The sequence below is a fragment of the Cervus elaphus genome, chromosome 11 (assembly GCF_910594005.1).
Source record: "Cervus elaphus chromosome 11, mCerEla1.1, whole genome shotgun sequence".
In the NCBI taxonomy this organism is placed as follows: Eukaryota; Metazoa; Chordata; class Mammalia; order Artiodactyla; family Cervidae; genus Cervus; species Cervus elaphus.
Window position 1 is genome coordinate 91,029,766 of NC_057825.1, and position 25,285 is coordinate 91,055,050.

The 25,285-nt window shown below is 36.0% G+C and overlaps 1 protein-coding gene across 3 annotated transcripts in view; it reads right to left on the reverse strand.

Moving 5' to 3' along the window:
• EXOC6B (exocyst complex component 6B) overlaps nucleotides 1-25,285 on the reverse strand; it is a 664,516-nt gene that overhangs the window by 543,443 nt on the left and 95,788 nt on the right. For all 3 annotated transcript variants that reach the window (XM_043918361.1, XM_043918362.1, XM_043918363.1), the window contains exons 3-6: nucleotides 22,762-22,809; nucleotides 21,018-21,108; nucleotides 20,862-20,907; nucleotides 5,209-5,413 (exon numbers count right to left, since the gene is read on the reverse strand). In XM_043918361.1, coding sequence (XP_043774296.1) covers nucleotides 5,209-5,413; nucleotides 20,862-20,907; nucleotides 21,018-21,108; nucleotides 22,762-22,809 — 390 coding nt within the window. The remainder of the gene's footprint in view (nucleotides 1-5,208; nucleotides 5,414-20,861; nucleotides 20,908-21,017; nucleotides 21,109-22,761; nucleotides 22,810-25,285) is intronic.

Sequence of the window (25,285 nt, forward strand, 5' to 3'; positions counted from 1 at the left end):
TCGTCCCCTTCTCTTCCTGCCTTCAATCTTTCCCAGCATCAAGGCCTTTTCCAATGAGTCAGTTTTTTGCACCAGGTAGCCAAAGTATTGGAGTTTCAGAATCAGCATCAGTCCTTCCAATGAATACACAGGACTGATTTCCTTTAGGACTGACTGGTTTGATCTCCTTACAGTCCAAGGGATGCTCAAGAGTCTTCTCCAACACTACAGTTCAAAAGCATGAATTCTTCGGCGCTCAGCTTTCTTTATGGTCCAACTCTCACATCCATACATGACTACTGGAAAAACCACAGCTTTGACTATATGGACCTTTGACTGTATGCTAGACCTTCTTTTAAAGGTGCTCACCGTATACACTAGGCTCACACACTCAAGGGAGAAGATTTTACAGGGTGTACAGACCAGGGGGCAGGAATCCTGGGGACTGTCTCAGAAATTTGCCTACCACATGAAACCAAAGCAAAGATCTTCCTACAGATAAAGCTTTATCCAAAAACAATATAATACTTGATAAATTGACAAAACTACATATCCCTCAAATGGCATTGTTTCATCATCCTCAAATAGTAATTTTTGCATCATATATCTTGACAGAATTGAACAAACACTTTGCGATTATAATCTCAGATAAATGTCTGGAGCCTACTTTGCTCACTAAACCCCAATTTGGTGGAGTCCTTCTGGTGGCTTAAATGGTATATCCCAAAGAGAAGCCAGTCTACCAACTGCCTTCAACATTTCATTTTACAAAGGACAACGTTCAACCATGGATCAATGCAGCAACTTAGGATAGGGTAAGTAGAATAAGAAAAAGGGAGATGTCCACCAAGAAAAAGCATAAAGTACTATATAATTGCTAGAAGCACCTAGATCAACTATCAAAATTGATACTTTCAAATCTGTTTTCTTGTATGATTCTAAAGAAGGCCACTTAAATTTTTCTTTGAAGGACAAGAACATATTTTTAAGGCCAAAACTGCAGTTGTTGAACTAAAAATGAGATTAGCGGCACAGACAATGCTAAAAACTGGATCAGTAAATTATAAGGCAAACATACGGGGGATAAATGTTAAAGAGATGAAACTGTGAGGGAAAAAACATGGAGATGTGTATTTTTCTAGGCTATATAATAGCAGGTTGTAGCAGAGCAGCTAGCTATTCACCAAAACTGTTTCCTCTTTCTCTCAGTCACACAGATAAACTGTATTTCCAGTCCTCACTTGCAGTGTGTGAGCTTCAGCCAGTGTAATGTAGGCAGCAGTCATATGTATCACTTACAAGCTGGTCAGTGAAAAAAAAAAGACCCTAATGCTGTTACTCCTTTCCCTACTGCTATAACACTGAAAGTCACATGTTGAAGTGATAGAGCCACAAGCCCTAGATCCCTTCATAGTCACTTGAAGAAGAGCTACCCCACCAGGAATACCCATTTAAGACTTCACCTAAGCAAAAAAATAGAATTTCTAGGGTGAGATTTTAGAGCTTAACTATTATGAGAGGTAGCATTATTTAAAGAAACAAGCACTAGAGTTGGAAGAATGGTGTTGATAACAAAAAAGCCTAAAATAAATGGCATCAGTTTAGAGGTCAGGCAGTAGGCAATAAGAATATATATTCAGCAAGCCAAAAGCCTGACAAGCCCTATGATATTGTGGCCAAAAAAAAAAAAAAAACTGGTAAGACGGGAATCAGTAATAAATGAAAAAGCATACCACGTGGCTACTGGGCCTGTAGCTTTATAAGTAAATGTAGAGAGTTATGGTGTATATTGGCATTTACTTTCTGCTTTTAGCAAGGTTTTACACAAAAGAGATGAGCACAGAATTTCCCAATTTGCAAACTAAAATTTGGGCCATATTTCTGAGCCCAGAAACTTGGGCCTCAGAGGGTCAGAAAGCTGAACACATACAGATCCCAAACAGTGAAAGAAAAAGCAGGTAAAAGTTTGAGCAATTAAGTCCAAAGAAAACCTTGGTGAACTTAATTCTAAGGCAAAAATTAGATTCAGGTATGGTTTTCTTACTCATTATTTCATATGGCCTCCAAGTAGGGCCATTAAAATAAGAAAAAAGACATGAGGCAAGAGTTATTCTCCCCCAATTCCACTACCTCTCCAAACAGGGAAAAAGAAAAAAATCATTCCCAAAAATTTATTTAGAAAAGAACACTGGGTACAGAATCTAAACAGAACCTACTGAAAACAAACAGATCAGAGGTCTACTAAGTTTTGAGGTAACTATAATGCCAAAAACCCACAATCTGGACTAAATAAATCTTTGTTCAGAACATTAAAACAAATGTTGGGCTCCTAAACTTGTAGAAGCAGAAAGCAGGCACTGAAAGGTACACAGAGATATAAATGTGGTTGTAGATATAAGTCTAGCTATATATGTATATCTACAGAGAGAAAAAGAAGTATTCAAATGAATGTCAATTCCCCAGCACACTCTTTAGAAATGTACACAGGAAAAAAAAAAATAGGCAAAGAAAAACTACGATGCAGCAAAGGAGTTCTTTCCAGAGAGTCAACATCTAAGCAAGGAAGTTCCCCTATTACTAATTCAGAAAGATTTCCCAATGATGACCCAAAAAGATGAGATGAGGGAATACTGTACATGTCCTGTTCTTCCGATTTCTAAATGGAAGTTTTTTGTTGTAGCTATTCTGTTCTAGCTTCTCCATGGTCATCAGCCCACTGAAGAGCCACATCTGGGTCTGATGGAGAGTACTGAACATCCCTGGAAAATACCATTCTTTGAGATGGATGTAGTAACTAGATGGGATATTAGGTTATATTCCTTAGGGAAGGGACAGACATGTTGTATGGATGAAAGGAAGAGTGAAGACATATTTGATGAGCAAAAGAGCAGACTGTGCCAGAGACTAGCTGCTATTCACCAAAACTGCGCTCTTCTCTTAGAGTGAAATTATATTCCCAGTCTCCCTTGCAGGTTGGTATGGCCACGTTTTTAAGTTCTGGCCAATGAAATCAGTGTAGTAGTGATGATGCATCACCTCCATGCCTAGCCCAAAAAAACCCTACCACAGGGACTTCCCTGGTGGTCTAGTGGTTAGCATTCTTTACTTCCAGTGCAACGGATTAGGGTTTGATCCCTGGTCAGGGAACTAAGATCCCACATGCCACAGGGAACAGCCAAAGAAACAAACAAAAAATAAATTAAAAAATGTGTGCTAAGAACAAAATAAACAAGCTTCTTAAAAAAAAAAAAAAAAAAAAAAAAACCCCTACCACATCCAATACTCTTTGGTCTTTCCCCTTCTGCAGCAATCTTCAAAACCATATTAAAAATGACAGAGCCATATAATGGAGACATTTCTTAAATATCCATTGCAAAGAAAACCATCACAAATCAGAAACATCATTTTTGACTTGACATAAGAAAGAAATAAACCATAACCTCTCCCTTTAATCCAACATCCATGAATTCAAACAAATATTTATTGAACACCTACATGTACAAAGTATGTGGGTATGTGGTAGTTTCTCTCCCTCCCACTTTCCTTACTTTTTAGGGACTGCAGAAGATTTTTAAATGTGTAAGATATCTTTACTCAAGGATATTATAGCATAAGATAGTAATACATGCAATAAGAGCTATACTTGAGATGAAAAATATTATAGGAGGAATAAAGGGTCCTCAATTAATTAAAAAGTCCTGAATTCACAAAAGATTTCATCACCATTTCTTTAAATGACAAAAATACAGCCAACAGCTAACAGTTTACACAGACTGAATGACACAGCAGATAAATTCACCTCAATCTAATCTGAATTCTATACTACAGGATCTGACCTTTATAAGCTGAACTTGAGCAAATCACATCCCTGCCCTAGGCCATAATTTCTTCAGATAATTAGGGGGAGAGACAGATAATCTCATTAAATGAAATAATAATACTCTTCACGGAATCTCTTTTACTTCAAAACTGAAGGAATTTCTCAAGCAAAGGCCTAGAGAACGCAAGGAATTTCTCAAGCAAAGGCCTAGAGAAAGCAACTCTACTCTTCAATATTTTGAAAGGTTAGTAAAAAATTTCAACCACAAATAAGACTTGTCTTACAAGATATTTTCATTCCTGTACTCAAAATATACACAGCAAAGCAAAAGCATATTTCCAATGATTAATTTTTTCTACATCACTAAAAAAAAAAGACATGATATGATTATTTCCATCAAAGTTTATCATCAACTAATTTTAAACTTTCCACTTTGCAAAGTATAATAATAAAAAAATTTTAAAGGAGAAAGGGGAAAAGAATATCTGTATCCTCTTAGGAAAGGGATTTCCAACAGGCAGATCTCTTTTACAGAATCAAATACCTAAAAGAATAGCTGAGACCGAAAATCTGACCCAAAATATGACCTATTCCCACCTTGCTCACAGAATGATACGAACTACAAATGACTTACTCAAGAACATAGTTGTTTACAGAACCAAAAAAGACTTCCCATTAAAAAAATGAATCTACTACTTATTATTGTAGGTTATATCAAGGTATCCCGAGAAATTTTAATAAAATCAGCATGACTTAAGTTCCAAAAGAGCAAATAATACTGCAAATTACTCCTGTTCTTTATTCATAACAACAAAGTACTTCTGGATGTTCTGTGTGACTTTCATAAGTTAGAGATGAAGATACTGAAAGAAAAAATCTAAATACTTTGTTATTTTTTAATAAGCTATAAGCAAATTCCTTTCTATGATCATAAATCACAGCATTTCCCAACAGGCCTTTTTTCATCAATAGCCACTGATATCTGAAATAACAATTACAGAAATACTCATATATAACATTTTGCTTGCACAGTAAATAATCAACCAGAAGTATATGCAGCACAATTTAGCTCATTAACTAGAAGTAGTACTTTTTAAAACCCTGGGCTTTGAATCATACCCAAAGTCAAGAAAAGTATTCAAAAAATAGAAAAATCTCTTCAAAACAACAGTACAAACCATAATAGCCAATTAATATTTACTGAGCATTCACAGAGCAAAACAATATACTAGTAAATAATTCACTGCTCTGTTAAGAAAATAAAAAATATTTTGAAACCACGTGTTTCCATAAGATGAAGGACTTCCCTAAAATGATAAGAAACAATTAAGACACTTAGCAAAATGAAATCTGTGTTAACAGAATACTTGCAAAGTCATTGGCCAACCTATCACAAACCCCAGACCTACTTGCTTCATGGCAGTCTCTCCAATTTTGTCTGAATGTTTGCGGATACTCTCCAGAAAGTCTTTGAGATCGGACATAGACACATCCTTAATTTCTTCTCGAAGCTTGGGGATATTGTCCACCATCACCTTGCAGAATCGATAGTGGCTTACTTGAGGAAGATAGGTATGCTCTAGATGTTCCAGAGTTTTCAGTGCAGGATAATGCCTATAAAAGGAATTGCATCACCTTTAGCTCAATTCAGTCTTCTTTAGGGCCACAGATATATTCCTCAGGGAAAATTTCTAGCCTGAATTAGTTTTCACTTATATTAAGACAAATGCAGGACTGTTTCAATAAAAACATCAATGGAAAAATAAATATCAAATTATTAAAGACTAACATGTATTATAGGACTTAATAAATTATAATCAAAAAAGATTTTATCCCAAGAATACAGAAAGCATAGAAATCCACCAATGAAATTCATTACATAAAGAATAAAGGCCACAGGAGATTTAAAAAAAAGAGAGAGAGAGTGAAAATAAAGAGAAACACAAAATGATTCTATCAGTGACATAAAAATCATCCTATAAAATAAAGTACCCAAGGATAGATTTCAACTGTGGCACACAGAAGAACTTAGCAAATCTTTTACTTAAAAAGCAAATATAAACTGGACAAAACTTTGCAAACAGCCATTTCAGGACTCTGGAAATTAGAAAGGACTCTGGAAAAAAAGAAAGTAGAACAACAGCTTGAGAAGGGTTTATTCATGAAAACTGATAAACAGAGAGAGACTTCATGGTGTTCCTGCCTGGGGCTACCTCCATCATCCTCTTCACCTTCCCTCACATCACTGGTTATAACTTGTCAGGAAAATGAGCAACTTCTCTGCCATTAGGGGTTGACATATTTGGAGCAGAGAATGAAAATCCTATACTGACTAGTGCTGTTAGGAAAAGTAGCAAACTCAGTTACAAAAAGGAGGTGAGAACTTCCAAATCTACTGGCCTGATGTTCATCTTGGTTGGGACAAAGTGCAGACTAGAGGACTAATCAAAAACTTAACAAGGAAGTCATAAATAAGAGACCAACAGAATAACCAGATCAGTTCAGTTTATTTCAGTTCAGTTCAGTCACTCAGTCATGTCCGAGTCTTTGCGACCCCATGAACCGCAGCACGCTAGGCCTCCCTGTCATCCCAACTCCCAGAGTTTACCCAAATTCATGTCCATTGTGAAGAATGCAATGGCACCCCACTTCAGTACTCTTGCCTGGAAAATTCCATGGATGGAGGAGCCTGGTAGGCTGCAGTCCATGGGGTCGTGAAGAGTGGGACACAACTAAGCAACTTCACTTTCACTTTTCACTTTCATGCATTGGAGAAGGAAATGGCAACCCACTCCAGTGTTCTTGCCTAGAGAATCTCAGGGACGGGGGAGCCTGGTGGGTTGCCATCTAAGGGGTCTCACAGAGTCAGACACGACTGAAGTGACTTAGCAGCAGCAGCAGCATGTCCATTGAGCTGGTGATGCATTCCAACCATCTCATCCTCTGTTGTCCCCTTCTCCTCCTACCCTCAATCTTTCCCAGCATCAGGGTCTTTTTAAATGAGTCAGCTCTTTGCATCAGGGGGCCAAAGTACTGGAGTTTCAGCTTCAACATCAGTCCTTCCAATGAACGCTCACGACTGATCTCCTTTAGGATGGACTGGTGGGATCTCCTTGCAGTCCAAGGGACTCTCAAGAGTCTTCTCCAACACCACAGTTCAAAAGCATCAATTCTTCAGTGCTCAGCTTTCTTTATAGTCCAACTCTCACATCCATACATGACCACTGGGAAAACCATAGCCTTGACTAGATGGATCTTTATTGACAAAGTAATGTCTCTGCTTTTTAATATGCTATCTAGGTTGGTCATAACTTTCCTTCCAAGGAGTAAGTATCTTTTAATTTGATGGCTGCAATCACCATCTGCAGTGATTTTGGAGCCCAAAAAATAAAGCCAGCCACTGTTTGCCCATCTATTTGCCATGAAGTAACAGGACCAGATGCCATGATCTTAGTTTTCTGAATATTGAGCTTTAAGCCAACTTTTTCACTCCCCTCTTTCACTTTCATCAATAGGGTCTTTAGTTTTTCTTCACTTTCTGCCATAAGGGTGGTGTCATCTGTATACCTGAGGTTATTGACATTTCTCCCAGTAATCTTGATTCCAGCTTGTGCTTCTTCCAGCCCAGCGTTTCTCATGAGGTACTCTGCATATAAGTTAAATAAGCAGGGTGACAATATACAGCCTTGATGTACTCCTTTTCCTATTTGGAACCAGTCTGTTGTTCCATATCCAGTTCTAACCATTGCTTCCTGACCTGCATACAGGTTTCTCAAGACAGGTGGTCTGGTATTCCCATCTCTTTCAGAATTTTCCACAGTTTATTGTGATCCACACAGTCAAAGGCTTTGGCATAGTCAATAAAGCAGAAATAGATATTTTTCTGGAACTCTCTTGCTTTTTCAATGATCCAGAGGATGTTGGCAATTTGATCTCTGGTTCATCTGCCTTTTCTAAATCCAGCTTGAACATCTGGAAGTTCACGGATCACGTATTGCTGAAGCCTGGCTTGGAGAATTTTGACCGATAATCACAATGATGTGATCACTCACCTAGTGCCAGACATCCTGGAATGTGAAGTCAAGGAGGCCTTAGAAAGCATCACTACAAACAAAGCTAGTGGAAGTGATGGAATTCCAGTTGAGCTATTTCAAATCCTGAAAGATGATGCTATGAAAGTGCTGCACTCAATATGTCAGCAAATTTGGAAAACTAGGCAGTGGCCACAGGACTGGGAAAGGTCAGTTTTCATTCCAATTCCAAAGAAAGGCAAGGCCAAAGAATGTTCAAACTACTGCACAATTGCACTCATCTCACACGCTAGTAAAGTAATGCTCAAAATTCTCCAAGCCAGGCTTCAGCAATACGAATAGCCTGATAGCTCTCTGCATATCCCTAGCTGACTCAGAGGCTGTGCACAAACACAGGTAACACCTAAAAGGGCCTAAACACCACACCGAGCCCTGGCTGACTAGTAGGCTTCAGGCTTAAACATAGGAGAAGGATAAAAAAGCTCAGCAAAGTTGAAAACTGCCTGAATTATTAATGTAGTCCCTAATCCACAAACAAACCCACTGACAAAAGGGTAGATATTTTTATTGGCTCAAGTTTCTTACAGCACCCAGGACCAATCATTAGCTGATGACTAACCTTTAAAAATGAAAAGGAAATATATTACCAGAAAAACAAAGACTGAGAGAATTCCTTGTTAACAGATCTTCCTTACAAGAAATACTAACAAAAGTCAGAAAGGAAATGACAGCAAGTAGTAACATGAATTCACAGAAAAAAAAGAGAGAAGAACAAAGGAAACAATAAATATCTGCTGAATATAAAAAACTGAACATAGTTTTTTCTCTTTTCTCCTTTGAATATAGTAAAAGACATTTATAAAGCAATGATTATAATATGCCTTGTTGGCTTTATAAAATATATAGATAAAATATAAATAATAATAATAGCACTAAAGAAGAAGGAAAAAATGGAGCTAAGTTGAAGCAAAACTACTTCTATATACTACATCAAAACTACATCAGCAATGACCTAAAATAGACTATGACAGTCTATGACAAATGAAGAAGCAGATTATAATCCACAGATAGAGTAACCTCTAAAAAAACAAGCAACTCAAAAAATACGTTGTTAAAAAATTTACGGTGCCTCCCTGGTGGTCTAGCGGTTAAGACTCTGCCTGCAAGTGCAGGGGACACAGGTTCTATCCTCGGTCCGGGAAGATTCCACATGCGTTGGAGCAACTAAGCTTGTGTGCCACAACTACTAAGCCTGTACACCGTAAGGGAAGCTACTGCAGTGAGAAGCCCCCACACCACAAAGAAGCGGAGCCCCCACTCGCCACAGCTGTGCTCAGCAAAGGCTGTGCACAGCAACGAAGACCCACCACAGTCTAAATAAATAAACAATAAATAAATTTTTTACAAAAATTTATGGAAGAATTAAAATAGCATACTACCAAATATTTAATACAACAAAGGAGTAAAAGATAAATAAGAACAAAAAAGACACAAAAATAGAGAGTAAAACCCAACCATATTAATAATTATATTAAATGCAAATGGACTAATAAGCTCGCTAATCAAAAGGCAGACACTGTCAGACAGTATTTAAAAAGCATGATCCAACTATATGCTTCCTACAAGAAACCCACTCTAGAGTCACAGATACAAACAAGTTAAAGTAAAAGCTACAATAATATATACCCAAAATGTAACCATAAAAGTGCTTGAATGGCTATATTAATATACAACAAATATTGCTGGAAACACAGAAGGACATTTTATGATAACTATAGGGAAAAAATGTACCTGTTAGGTAGGAAAGCTTCCATTAGCATAAGAGAGCAAACAAAACTAAGATTGATACAGTTGACTAAGGCAAAACAAAATAAGTATATATAAAAAAAGAGCATAAGAATAAAGAAGAAACAACCTAGTACCGATTATTTGCAACATATAAATTTGAGGGTTTTTTTTAAAGCAATGACCAAAAGGAAAGTCATAAGAACACCCCAAAAGGCAAACATGAAAAAAGAAGATGGACTGATATGAAGACATCAAAGTCAAAAATATGATTCTGCCATTCACACTGCCAAATATTTCTTAAAAGGTAATGGATATTATTATCAGAAGTTTCAATAAATGATAATTCACAGCCTGCTGGTAAACAAATTTATATTACTGATACAAGTTTTTAATGAAAAATATTACCAAACACATATTCTAAACAGTTGCATTCCCCCCCCAAAAAAATTAGATGCAAAAAAATACATTTAAGCCTCTTTAATTATAGTTATTTATATTAGCAAATAAAATACTAAACTAGAATTCTACTAACAAGGAATTGGTTAAACAGATTATGATATATCCATGTGGTATATATGTACATCCAAAGAAAAATAAAATAGCAAAACGTTCACAATATTGTTGAATGAAAGTTAATTCAAAAAATAGAACTTACAAGTATTATCATGTTTTTCAAAATTACATATATATGTGCAAATTATGAATATATATCTATATATGGCTACATATACTAAATATAAGCCCACACACAAACAAGTACATAGAAAATGACTAGGAAAATACATACAAAAATGTTAACTGTGTCAGATAGAAACATTAAAGGTAATAAATTTCTTCTTCATGCTTTTAATTTCCACATTTCCCATAATATACTTAGTATAGGAAAAACCCTTGGACTGCTAGATCAAACCACTCCATCCTAAAGGAAATCAGTCCTGAATATTCATTGGAATGACTGATGCTGAAGCTGAAGCTCCAATACTCTGGCAACCTGATGCAAAGAACTGACTCATTAGAAAAGACCCTGATGCTGGGAAAGACTGAAGGCAGGAGGAAAAGGGGACGACAGAGGATGAGATGGCTGGATGGCATCATCGACTCGATGAACATGAGTTTGAGTAAGCTCCAGGAGTTGGTAATGGACAGGGAAGGCTGGCGTGCTGCAGTCCATGAGGTCGCAAAGAGTTGGACATGACTGAGCGACTGAACTGAACTGAGGAAAAGCTCAGTTCTGATCCTTTAAGTGAAAGACTTCTAGCTCTACTTTAGGTTTTAAGAATGAATTTCATGGTAGATACTTAAACTCTTCTTACTCCAATGCACTTAATACCACAAACACTAAAATCTAGAGGTTGGATATACTTGTTTTCTTTATGTTTTCCCCTCCTGTGTTCCAAAAATCAAAATTTTAATCCAAATAAATGAAGGGAAGAAATTTATTCCCCCTAAATTTAGAAATAAAACTACAAATATAGTTTAACCTGAAATGGTTGCTTTTATCAAAATGTTACAGACTCAAAAACAGTACAATGTACATGGTTTAGTGTAAACATAATGGTGTTTATACTACAATTAGGTATGAAGAGCTATGTGCAATAAAATGCATTTCCTCTAGAGAGAAACTTTAGAATGCATATAAACTTAGAAATTAAGCCAAAAGATAAACACACTTTAGGGTCTAGTTGTATTTTGGAACACTGTTTACAGAATGAGAAAAATCTAACAAAGTTGCCTGCGGACACAGGCACATTCACTGATGAGACACATGGCTGTATGCTGGAAACATCTGGTCTGTCAAATAACGCCACATTTTTCAACGCTAGTTAGTATAAAATCCAGTGATTTCTGGCAATAAAGAATGTTACTTTATTTCTCCATTGTCCTTTCCCCAACATATTCATATTTCATCAATAATAGATCAATAGAATTCATTAAAATTTCCATGATCCTCCAATTAAACTTCTCTATAGCAGACAACAAAAGAAAAAAATTCTATTTCCAGGGGCCATGGAAATCTAGAACACAACTTTGACATTACTTTTGACAACCTCTAAACATTATTAAAATGGAATAAAAAGCCAATTCCTAAGTTTTCTTTGCATGTGTGCTAGTTCTCCCCTTCTCCCCACTTCATGCAGATTCCCTAGTAGAGATGTGAGCAGAAAGAACGTAAATGAAATAAAAGCAAAATATTGTTTAAAAAATGAAATGAAGTCAAAATAATCCTAAAATAATAATCCTAAATAACTGGATAATCCAAATAATCCAAAATAATCCTAAAATTTGGATAACTTAAGGTCAGAATAACTTAGACATGGTTGAATGCTATTCTAAAAAGAGAAATGTTGATTATAGGCAAACTAAATTTTGGTACTTTTTTGCTATAGTATGGAACTCTTTCAGGCTTCCCAGATAGCTCAGGTGGTAAAGAATCTGCCTGCAATTCAGGAGACCACAGTTCCACTCCTGAGTTGGGAAGATCCCCTGGAGAAGGGATAGGCTACCCACTCCAGTATTCCTGGGTTTCCATGGTGGCTCAGACAGTAAAGAATCCGCCTGCAATGCAGGAGACCTAGGTTCGATCCCTGGGTTGGGAAGATCCCCTGGAGGAGGGCAACCCACTGCAGTATTCTTGCCTGGAGAATCCCCATGGACAGAGGAGCCTGGTGGGCCACAGTCCATGGGGTCTCAAAGAGTCAGACACGACTGAGTGACTAAGCACAGCACATGGCACTCTCGCAATGACAGGCTTTAAATTTCTAATCAGTGAGCTTTTCAAGTGGATCACAACTACCCGTTGGAATTTTTTTCAATTCAGAGTATGATAAGAATATGAAATAAAAGCTTTCAGCACAGAAAACACTGGTTTCTTTCTTAATTAAAGATCATTAATAAAAAGTACTTAATTCCTTCTATGAACTAATGATAGAAAGATGGTCAGATAGCTTTCCTCAGGGAGCACAAAACCTAGTAATATAATCAGTACTCATAGCTTTAAAAAAAACTAACTAAGCTTCCAGTCATGAAGCAATAACAAGGAAGAGAATGAACTCCCACTCTTAAGAAGTAAAATACTGACTGTGTGTGTGCTAAGTCACTTCAGTCATGTCCAATTCTATGCGACCCTATGGAATGCAGCCCGCCAGGCTTCTCCACCATGGGATTCTCTAGGCAAGAACACTGAAGTGGGCTGCCATGCCCTTCTCCAGGGGGTCTTTCCAACCCAGGAATTGAACTCATGCCTCCTATGCCTCCCGCATTGGCAGACGGGTTCTTCACCACTAACACCACCTGGGAACTAGCTAAAATTCATAGAACAACTGCTTTCAGACAGAGAACATCAAATAACACAGAACTGTGGTCTCTGAAAAAAGGAAAACAAGCAAGGTGAATTTAATAGTTACCTGAATGTGATTTCTACATTTTGGACACAGTCAGAGAAAACCCAAACAGAACCAAACAACTTAGCAGAGTTAGCATCAGAGATGCAGTTCAGGAATAATGATACACCTTAAGGTTGTGCAGAATTTCCTCAAAAAAGGGAAGCAATGCAGAAAAAAGTGCAGAAATTTATACAAGAGTTCCCTTAAGCCTTTGCTGAGTACTAGGCCAGGCATAGGAAAAGTAAAATTCTGCATGAACAGAAATAAAGAAGGGAGGGAAGGAAAAAAAAAGGAAGGGAACGAAAGATGGTAAGAACAAGGAAGGAGACACAGACAGAAGGGAGATGTAAGACAAATACTTCAAGGAGCTCAGACAAGACAAAGAAAACATTTGAACTCTGAACAGCCCAAGTGCAGAGCCCTTGGGGATTTCAGAGTTTTCAAAGGAGATGAATTCTACTCCAAGCGACCCTGGAATAAAGGAAAAGTTGTGCTTAGTCTCTCAGTCATGTCCAATTTGCAATCCCATGGACTACACAGTCCATGGAATTCTCCAGGCCTGAATACTGGAGTGAATAGCCTTTCCCTTCTCTAGAGATCTTCCCAACCAGGGATCAAACCCAGGTCTCCCACATTGCAGGTGGATTCTTTAGCAGCTGAGCGACCAGGGAAGCCCCAAGAGGAAAAGTTAGCCGAGCTTAAAAATGGGGTCTGATGAGACTGGGATTCAAATGGATCTGCAAACAACTAAACTATTTGCCAAAACAAAAACCAATATCCTGTAAGAAAGAAAAGTCCCCCAAAATTCAAACACTCAGCAACATAATATAACGGCCATTATCTAATCAAAACTTACAAGACAGGAAGAGAACAAAAAATTGACCTATAATTAGCAAAAACAATCTTCAGAGAAATCCAAAATACCAAAAATGACAGAGCTAGCAAAGAAGTACATAAACAGAGAAATTAGAGCACTGTAACATGTATTTTTAAAAGATGAAAAATAACAAATGAAATTAAACATAAAAAAAAATAGAACTCCTAAAGATGAAAAATATATCATCTGAAGTGAAAATGCCACTTGATGAAATTAAAAGATTTGACAATGAAAAAGAACACAGCAATAAAACCTATCCCATATAAAGTACAGAGAAAAAAGACTGGAAAAAAGAATATCCTCAAATCACCTACGGGATTTTGTGAAGTTGTCCAACATAGATAAAACTGTAATCTCAGAATGAGGATGGAAAAGGGACCAAAAAAAAAATTTTGAAAACTAGTATCTGAACATCTTTCAGATTTTATGAAAATTATAAACTCATAAAACCAAGAAACTAAACAAACCACAAGCAGGATAAATACACACATACATGAATGCATACATACATATTTATACAAAAGCACATCAAAATCAAATTGCTGAGAACAAATTTTACAGACAAAGTTTTAAAATAGCTGGAGAAAAGACAAAATAAGGAGAGTGACCAAAAAAAGCTGTTCATATACTTCTTCCTCAGAAATTATAAAAGCCAGAAGACAAAAAAAAAAAAAAAGACATCTCAACAACAAATGAATCTATAAACTTAGAATTATATATCCATCAAAAATAGATTTCAAAAATGAAGGTGAACAATATGATACCATTTCACACCCACCAGGATGGCCATAATCAAAAGACAACTCTAAGTCCTGGCTAGGATGTATAGAAAATCAAATTCTCATATGCTGCTGGGGGTAAGGTAAAATGGCACAGCTGCCTTAGAAAACAATCTGGCAGTCTCTTGAATAGTTAAACTGAATTACCATGATCTAGCAAAATTTTATTCCAAGAAAGCCAAGAGAAATGAAATGAAAATATATTTCCACACAACGAATTGTAAACAAAAATGCATAGAAGCATTATTTGTAAAACCCTAAAACTTAAACAACCCAAATGCTCATCCACTAATGAATGGATAAATAAAGTGTGGTACATCCATGCAGCTGAATATTCAGCAATAAAAAGAAATGAAGTACTGATACATGGTACAACATGGATTAACCTGAGAAACATTATGTTAAATGAAAGAAGCCAATCACAAAAAATCATATATTATATGATTCCATTTATATGAAATGTCCAGAATAACTAAATATGAAGAAACAGAAAACATGTCAGTGATTCCCAGTAGCTGGCAAGAGAGGCAAGGGACAGGAAAAAATTGAATACTGATGGCCAAGGTGCTCAGAGTTTCTTTTGTGAAGAATAAAAACATTCTACAACTGACTGTGATGATGGTCACACAACTCTGAATACACTAAAAGCCACTGAACTGTATGTTTTAAATAAATGAAGTTAAAAGTATATGAACTATATCTCAATGAGGCTGTTAAAAAATATTTTAGAAAAATGTATATTAAAAATAGGCAATGTAAAAATTAAGCAAAAAGATAGCAGCAGTGGCTGGCTATATTAATACCAAACAACATATATTTCAGAAAAAATATTACCAGGGATGAAGAACTTTCCATAATAATAAATGGGTCCTTTCATAGAGAAGATAAAACAATGCTTAATGTGTATGCAACCAAGAAGAGAGCTTCAAAATATACATTGCAAAAATTGAAAGAATAAAAAGAATATATATGTAAGTCCAATCAAAATAGGCAATTTCAACACTCCCCTGTCAGCAAATAACAAATACAAAATCATCAGGATGTAGAAAAGCTGCACAATGCTATCAACCAGTATGTCTAAATGATAGTTAAAGATGCTCTTCTCAATAACAATATATATTGTTTTAAAGTGTATATGTAATTTTCAATAAAACAGACCATAAAATTGGGCCATAAAACAAGTCTCAAAAAATATAAAAGATTGAAATCATACAGTTTACATTTATGAACACAATGAACTAAAATATAAATCAATTTTGATACATCTGGAAAATCCCCTAATATTTAGAAATTAACCAATGAACTTCTAAATAGTCTATGAAATAAATTTTAAAAATCACAACAGAAATTAGAAAATATTTTAAATAAATGTAAAATAAAACTGCAACATTATAAAACATGTAAGATTCAGTTAAAGCACTGTTAAAGAGAAATGTACAGCTTTAAATAGCTACATTAGAAAACAGAACCAAAATCAATGCCCTGGGCTTCCACCTAAAAAAGCTAGAAAAAAGAGCAAATTATTTACAATAGCCAAGATATAGAAGCAACCCAAGTGTCCATCAACAGATGAATGAATCCGTGAGATAGATAGATATAGAGAGAGTTGCTGTTTAGTCACCCAGTCGTGTCCTATTCTTTGCAACCACATGGACATGTTCGCAAGCCAGGCATGTATGTGTGTGTGTGTGTTCGCAAGCCAGGCGTGTGTGTGTGTGTGTGTATGTGTGTGTGACTGAATCATTTTGCTGTGCACTTAAAACTAATACATTGCAAATCAATTATACTTCAACCGAAAAAAAAAGAGCAAATCAGACCCCAATTAAATAGGAGAAAGGAAATAGTCAGTTATGTTCAGTTTAGCCACTCAGTCATGTCCGACTCTTTGTGACCCCATGAACTGTAACATACCAGACCTCCCTGTCCATCACCAACTCCCAGAGTTTACCCAAACTTATGTCCATTGAGTCAGTGATGCCATCCAACCATCTCATCCTCTGTTGTCTCTTTCTCCTTATACCAAAAATCAGTAAAATAGAAAATAAGGAAAGAAAATAAAACCTAAAGATGCTATTTTCAAAAAATTAATGAAATTGACAAACAACTAGTCAAAATAATGAGAGACAGAAACAGAGACAGAAAAGACAAATCATCAACAAAAGTAATCAAAGAGAAAGTACCACTATAGATTCTACATGTTAAAATAATAGAATAATACAATTAACAATTTTTGTTAATGAATTCAACAATTTGGATAACATGGACAAATTACTTGAAAGATACAAATAAACAAAATATTCTCAAGAAACACTAAATGAAAACAGCCATGTATTTATTTTTAAAATTAAATCTGTAGTTAACAACTTTCTTACCAAAAACATGCAAATCTCCCGGTTAAGTGGTTTCAATGGTAGATTCTACCACATATCAACGTTTAAGGAAAATAATTACTAACACTATATAAATTCTTCCAGAAAATCAAAGACAGAAAACTTTCCAAGTTATTCATAAGGCTAGCATGACTCTGATTCCAAAAAGATATAACACAAAAAGGAAACCACAGATAAACATTTCTCATGAACACAGATACAAAAATCCTTAACAAAATTTTAGCAAATCAAATACCACAGCATATTAAAAAGGACAGTATATCATGACCAAGTGGGATTTATTCCATGAATGCAAGTTTAACATTTAACATTCAATATGAATCATATTAAGAAACTAAAAGCATTTTTTAAAAAACATATGATCACCTGGCACTAGTAGTAAAGAACCCGCCTGCAATGCAGGAGCCAATGCAGGTTCTATCCTTGGGTCGGGAAGATCCCCTGGAGGAGGGCACGGCAACCCACTCCAGTATTCTTGCCTGGAGAACCCCATGGACAAAGAAGCCTGGTGGGCTACAGTCCATAGTGTTGCAAAGAGTCAAACACAATTGAAGCAACTTAGCATGCATGATGATCATCTCACTTACACAGAAAAAGCATTTGACAAAACCAATATTCATTCCTAATAGAAAGTTTCAAGAACTAGAAATAGAAGCAAACTTCTTCAAACTTATCAATTGCATGTACCAAAAAATTACACCTAACATATGATTTAATGGTTAAATGCTTTCCCCCTAAGATCAGGAATAGGACAAAGATAACCTAGCCTCATTATATCTATTTAACACTGCACCAGAGGCTCTGACCAGCTTCCCTTGTGGCTCAGATGGTAAAGTATCTGCCTGCAATGCAGGAGACCTGGGTTCTATCCCTGGGTTGGGAAGATCCCCTGGAGACAGCAACAGCTACCCACTCCAGTATTCTGGCCTAGAGAATTCCATGGACCGTATAGTCCATGGGGTTGCAAAGAGTCAGACATGACTGAGCGACTTTCACTTTCGCTTCACTTTCAGTGGCTCTAACTAGTTCAACAAGAGACAAGAAAACCAAACCAAAAAAGAAAGCATCCCAATTGGAAAGAAAGAAATATACCTGTCTTTATTTGCAGATGAGATAATCAGCTACATAGAAAATTCAATGTAATATACAAAAAAGCTACTAGAATTAGTAAATGATTTTACTAATCATTTACAGAATAAAAGATAAATGCACAAATTTAACAGTATACTAGTAATAAATTACTGAAAATTAAAATTTAAAAAGTAATACCATTGAAAATAGGCATCAAAAAATATCAAATGATTAGGGATAAATATGACAAAAGACACTAAGACTTGTTCACTGAAAAGTAGAAAACAGTTAAAGACGAGCCTAATAAACGAGAGCATTCATATACTGGTGGATAAGGGGTAAGATGGAGCAGCATGGGATACAAGGGACCTAGTGAGGTAAGACTGTCTGTATAGGAAGGCAGCTGTGTCAGGGCCAAACAGGGATGGGAAGGGCACTGAGGCAGCACAGAAGTGTAACACTGGGTACTAGGGCCCAAGCAGAGTAAGGAGGGTACCATACAGGAGGGCAGCTCAGTCGGTGGTGTTGACACAGCTCAAGGGAGCCCCCAAAATGTAATCCTACTCTGTGCACCAGAGCAAGGCTGGGCTGGACATACTGGTCAACAGCACTTATGACAATCACTTGAATTAAGAGGGAAAATGCAGATTGTTCATATAATGGACTACTATAAAGCAATTAAAATAAGTGAATTAGATCTCTATACCTAGGTTTTAAAAAGCTCTCCACTGGTATGTTAGCCCATGACTGCAGATATTATTGTCTATTTTTTTCAGAGCTATATCCCCAGCACTAAGAGCAATGCCTAGCAACACAGTAGGTACTCAATTCATTTTTATTGAATGAATGAATCTCAAAAAAACAAAGACCAGAACCATTCATGTAAATGTTTTTAAAAATACAATGTATTGTTTTTGGACATTAAAAACATGGACTAGAAGGAAATACCAGATTTATGATACTGGTTTCCTCAAAGGAGAAAGGAAAGGAATAGGACTGAGGAAGGGGATGAGTTCTACCTGAATTTTTTTAAATGTACATCTTTATCTCTCTCTGATCACATATGTTTATATATGCCATAAATATTTATATATATATGAATTAAAACCAGAATTGTTACTATTTGTTAATTCAGAGAAGTTGATACAGAAGTTTTGTGTTGTTTTTTTTTTAATCTCTGTAATTCTAGAACTTCATAAAAAGGTATCAGGGAAATAATACTTTCTATCACACTGAACAGAATTTCTCATATTGTTCAATCTGTGTTCACTTATATGAATATGTTCTCCTGGGGAAAAGACAGTCTGGAAAGTAGCCCTAAGAAATTAAAAAAATACTGATGCCTCATGTTTTAACTTTAAAAGTCTTGAGAATTTATAATTTTATTCATATTTTTAATCTTATTTCAGTAGTAATATATTTTAATTCTGTACTTTTTCCCTCAAAACTAGGTAAAATTAACATTCCAGGAAGATGTGTCCTGTTTATCTTAAAGCTTCACATATCCCCATCACACTGCAGGGTACCCCAGGGCAGAGACAGTGGGGATGCTTACTCTAGTTTGGGAAAAAGAGCCAGAGTCACTCTAAAGTTTCCTCTGGAATTAAACCAAATTAAAATAACACATAGGAAAGCAATCCTCTGAGCTTAACTTTGACTTTGCCCCTTGTGATGGTTAATTTTACATGTCAACTTAGTTAGGCCATAGTACCCAAAGATTTGATCAAATATTATTCTGGATATTTCTGTGAAGGTATTTTTGACATAAGATTATCAGTGCTTATATCAGTAGACTTCGAGTAAAGAAGAATAGTCTGCATAATGTGAGCGGGCTTCATTAAACCAGTTAAACGCCTTGATAGAAAAAAGACTAAACTCCCCAAGGAAGATAAAATTTAGCCAGCAGACTATCTTCAGACTCAGGCAATAGTATTCACTCTTCCCTGACACTAACTAGCCTACTAATCTACTATGCAGGTTTTGGAGTTGCCAGCCTCCATAATCATGTGAACCAATTTGCTAAAAAAAAAAATCTATCTCTCTCTCTCTCCACACACACACACACACACACACACACACAAATATACACATTATTGGTTCTGTTTCAATGGAGAACCTCCAGAACCAGTAACTATTTTTTCTAAACCAAAGCATATTTCTGAAATTAACTATCACTAAAACAGTTATATGCCTTTCCCCTATAAAAACTTGGTCTTCTAAAAATCAAACTACGTGTAGTATTTTTTCTTAAACATAATACATGACAAAATACATCAGCATACCAATGCTGCTGCTGCTCCTACTAAGTCGCTTCAGTCGTGTCCGACTCTGTGCGACCCCATAGACGGCAGCCTACCAGGCTCCCCCGTCCCTGGGATTCTCCAGGCAAGAGTACTGGAGTGGGTTGCCATTGCCTTCTCCAATGCATAAAAGTGAAAAGTGAAAATGAAGTTGCTCAGTCGTTTCCGACTCCTAGCGACGCTATGGACTGCAGCTTACAAGGCTCCTCCATCCATGGGATTTTCCAGGCAAGAGTATCGCAGTGGGTTGCCATTGCCTTCTCCACTAATATATCTAAATAATAGTAACTCTCAGGATCAATCAATAGATATACAAAAGGCTAGAGAAGATGTCTTATGGACTTAGTAATTTTTGAAAGGTTATGCTAAATATGGACTTTTTAAAAAAAATTCTAAATAACAAATTTTAGATAACACAAAGTATTCAATAAAAAAAATTTTACCTTTTAGTTTTCATCTGGTCCCGCAGTTTACTATACATCTCCAGAACTTTAAAGAGAAGGGAAAAAGAGCACATTAGCATAATTTAGAGAAAGTGAAAGACTAATTAAAGCCAAAGAAACTGCATCTAGAATTCTACTCTATATCCAGTTTCTCACCTGGAAGACACAGCATTAATTTATCCACAGTGGCAGAAATATTTCTCTGCTGTAGTCGACACTGCTTCAGCTCTTCCATTGCTATCACCAGCTTGGCAAGAGGGAAAAAAACTGAATTATGCCAACAGCTGTAAATAAAAAGTTTTCAGTCACATTTTTCCACCCTATGTTCAATTCATCAGAACATCCCAGACAGTTTCATAGTAAGACCTGCCAAGGGAACTAAGGAACTGCCTTTCTCAACCAGTGTAACATCCCTGCATGGTTTCCCCCTTTCTCCCCAAGATGCATTCATACTACACTAGGAAAGGCTAGGTGAAATGAAATCTTAAAATTCAGGGGCTATCCAGGAAAAAAGAAAAAACTTGCAGATTTGCTCCAAACCCTATTCAGACTTTTCATGATTTATGATTTCATCAATATAAGAAGATCCTGTATTTCTTTCATCAGTGCTAGATGCCTACAGGAAAACAGTCCTTCTTATACAGCTTCAAATGAATCTTGAAAATAATCTTTAACTAAATTTCTATTTCAATAGAGAATAAACCACACACTTAGAAGTTGCGGCTTTTCCAAGAGTACCAGTTTAGTGAAGAGTAACTCAAGTACTTATCTTCTCATAGAGTTTTAAAGTCTTCCATCTGAAGTCATAGACAATAAAACTAAAAGAAACTGTGCTCTTTGCAAAAACTTAAAATATGTGAGACAAACTTTTAAAAAGCAATAAGCTACACGGCCTCTTATAGAATTCATCCCATATCCATACCTAAAAATGGTAGGTACTTAGATACTATGCCAAAAAAAAAAAAAGAGAGAGAGAGAAGTGGTCATGATTAAGTTACTGATAAGATAATCAAAGGTTAATCTTAAAGATTATTAAACATTAAATAAGTATTAGGCAATAAGGAAGGTACATGATACAGAAAACAGTAATAGACTTTAAGTCAGAAGACTTGAGTTTTAGCCTCAGCCATACCAATTACTATGCAAACTTTTGCAAATCATCTGCTTTATTTTCCTAGTCAATAAAATACTAGTCCTAATTGTCACAGGTCGGCCATGAGGATTAAGTGAGAAAATGGACATCAAATGATCTTATAAACTATGATTTAAATGGTGAATATACCAATTAATAGAATCAATGATTCACTTTTTTAACAAATACTTATGGCACATTCATGTTGTGCCAATCATGTTTAGGCAGGTAGAGGGGATATGGCAGTGTATTTAAAAAAAAAAATCCTGACCTCATGGAGCTTAATTTCTACTGGAAGGAGACCAAAAAAACAAATATATAAGGAAAACTACATAGTATCAGAGCATGATAGGTGCAATGGAGAAAAATTAAGCAGGAAAGGCAAAAAGAAAACAAAAGGTGAAAGTAAGACTGCAATTCTAAATAAGTTGGTTAGTAAAGGCCTCATTAGGAGGTAACATATGAGCAAATATCTGAAGTGCATAAACATTGGAAAAAGAAGATTCTAGGCAGAGGAAACAGCATTGGCCATATTATGACTACTCAAGTGATTTAAAAAATACAACTAAGGAAGGCTACATACTCTCATTAAGCTTTCTAGTGGTTATATTCATTTACTTCAGACAAACATTATGAAAAGCAGTAATAATGCCCAAGTTCCTCCAACATGCAGCTTATGGTCTCACAAGCCACTAAATCAGGAACACAGTCATCAAAGAGAATGACAGGAAACAGAAAAAATTTTTTCAAAAGATAAACTGGTCTTACTTCCTTTCCCTCATGTTGCAGTTTTCTATTAGTATCCGTCACTTGATTCTGTGGAGAGAAGACAATTTAAACTTATAATAAATACCTAGACAAAAAAAAAAAAAAATACCTAGACAATAGTTGGATTAAGATGAAGATTTTAAATGAAAAGATTTAGAGTAGGTATTCAGATCGTTTCCATATTTCACCACATTTTGGTTTAGTTGTATTCTCCTGGAATTAAACTGTATTAACTTTTCTACTGAACATCTATATGACTTTTTGAACAACAACAAAAAATTACTAAAAAATATGTTCAGTTTGAAATAGTACAAACTAATATAACACAACTAAAGATCACACTTTCATTTGAAATGGAAAGAAAAACTGTAATAGAAAAAATAACCCACAAAGAACCTTACTTGAGCATAAATTGAACTTCTCACCTCGGGGAGTCTGAGTAAAATTCGGGAGTTGGTGATGGACAGGGACGCCCGGCATGCCGCAATCCATGGGGTTGCAAAGAGTCGGACAGGACTGAGCGACTGAAGTGAACTGAACTGAACTCAGGTCAAATGTTTCTACTTATAATCTAATTTTAGAAAACATTTTATCATAATTTCTTGGATCATTAATTCTTGATAGTTCCTAACACTTCCATATTCCCTCTTTTCTAAATTAATTTATCCATCAGATAGTAAAAAAATCAGGTAAACAAGCTTTAAATTTATGTAGAATTCATAATTAAAATGAATTGGCACGACTCATTTTGGTAGCCACTCTTGAAGAATCAGTAGATATAAAAATTAAGTTTATAGAATAGTAACTTCCCCACCTTCTTAAACATTATCAAAACATGAGCAATAATAACTTCTAAAGCTTTCTTTAATAAAGGCTTCCTATACTTCCACCAATAACTGCCTCTCCTTATGTTTAAGATACTTCCTTAACCCAGCATCTTCTATCATGTCCCTCAGAATGTCAACAAATTTTAGTTAATAGATACTCTGCACTCTGTATACACACAAACATAGACACACACACACACACATAATATGTATGGGAAATAATACTAAAAAGGTTTGTTTACTGGGGATTTCTGAAGCATTTAATATTCTATAGCACTATAAATGCCTAAGGAGATATCACACCGTGTTTTCCAACTTATTTTACGTAGCATCCTTTCACTGAGGATCATCTCAGGAAATCAGTTTTTTAGGAACACACCTTTGAAAATGTTGCCCAAAACTATACATTATACCTGGACTATCATTTTCTGAGCAGATTACCACATGCACTGCCACTGAAGCAAAAATGCAACCATATACATACATAAATGAATGGATGTTTCTATGTTCCAATGTGTTTCTATGTTAATTTGCAAAATTAGGAGGCAAGCTGGATTTGGCCTGGAAGATATACTTTGCTGATTCTTGGTCTAGAATAAGTGAGACTGAAGGGCTTATTATTTAAACTAATACATGGACGTTATTCAAAAGTGGGATTAATATCAGTTCAATATAAGAAAAAGCTTTTAAACAATGTGAATAAAAGTGGTGTGGGCAGCCCCTGAGTGATCATTATTTAAGAATGATTAGATTTTTTTCATGTAAACAGGAGATCTCATAAAATTCAACCTTCCATAAATACTACTAATTTCAGCATCACACTCTCTACTAGAATGCCTTGTTTACTTTACAAAGATATCTCTGAAACTTTTTTTTTAACCTCAAACTCATTGCAAGAAATATATTTTACATTGCAACCTGGTACGCAAGTATAGGGAATACACACACACACAGAGAAACAAAATTTTCAAGAAACAATTTTGTCTTACTACATGTAACACATTTAATTGTTCCCTTTTCCATTCTATTTCAATTTTGATTAAAAATACTGATCATGGCCCACTAAACCAATTTCATGCAAACCAGAATTCTATAACACCCACAGGAGCCTAATGAAAGCTTTTGATAGAAAGATAATTACTATTTCAATACTATTTGAACATAACAATGAGAGGACATCTACACAGCTTATCTAGGGGTTCAAGATGGCTGAGTGTAAGAACATGTATTCTTCTCCTCCTGTGAGAGCACCAACATCACAAGTAGCTGTTGAACAATCATTGACAGGAGGATGCTGGAACCCACCACAAAAAGATACCTCATATCCAAAGACAAAGGAGAAGCTGCAACAAGACAGCAAAAGGAATGCGATCATTATAAAATCAAATCCCATACCCACCGGGCAGGCGACCCACAAACTGGAGAACAGTAATACCAAAGACCTTCTCCCACTGTTGTGAAGGTTCCGAGCCCCACATCAAGCTTCCCAGCCAGGGGATCCAGCAAAGGGACTAGAAATCCCCCTAGAATCTGACTGTGAAGGCCAGTGGTATTTGACTACAGGACTTCCACAGGACTGTGGGAAACAGAGACACCCACTTGGGGAGCATAAACAAAATCTTGAGCACACCAGGACCCAGGGGAAAGGAGCAGGGACCCCCCTCCCACAGAAGACTGAACCAGACCTACTTAGAAGT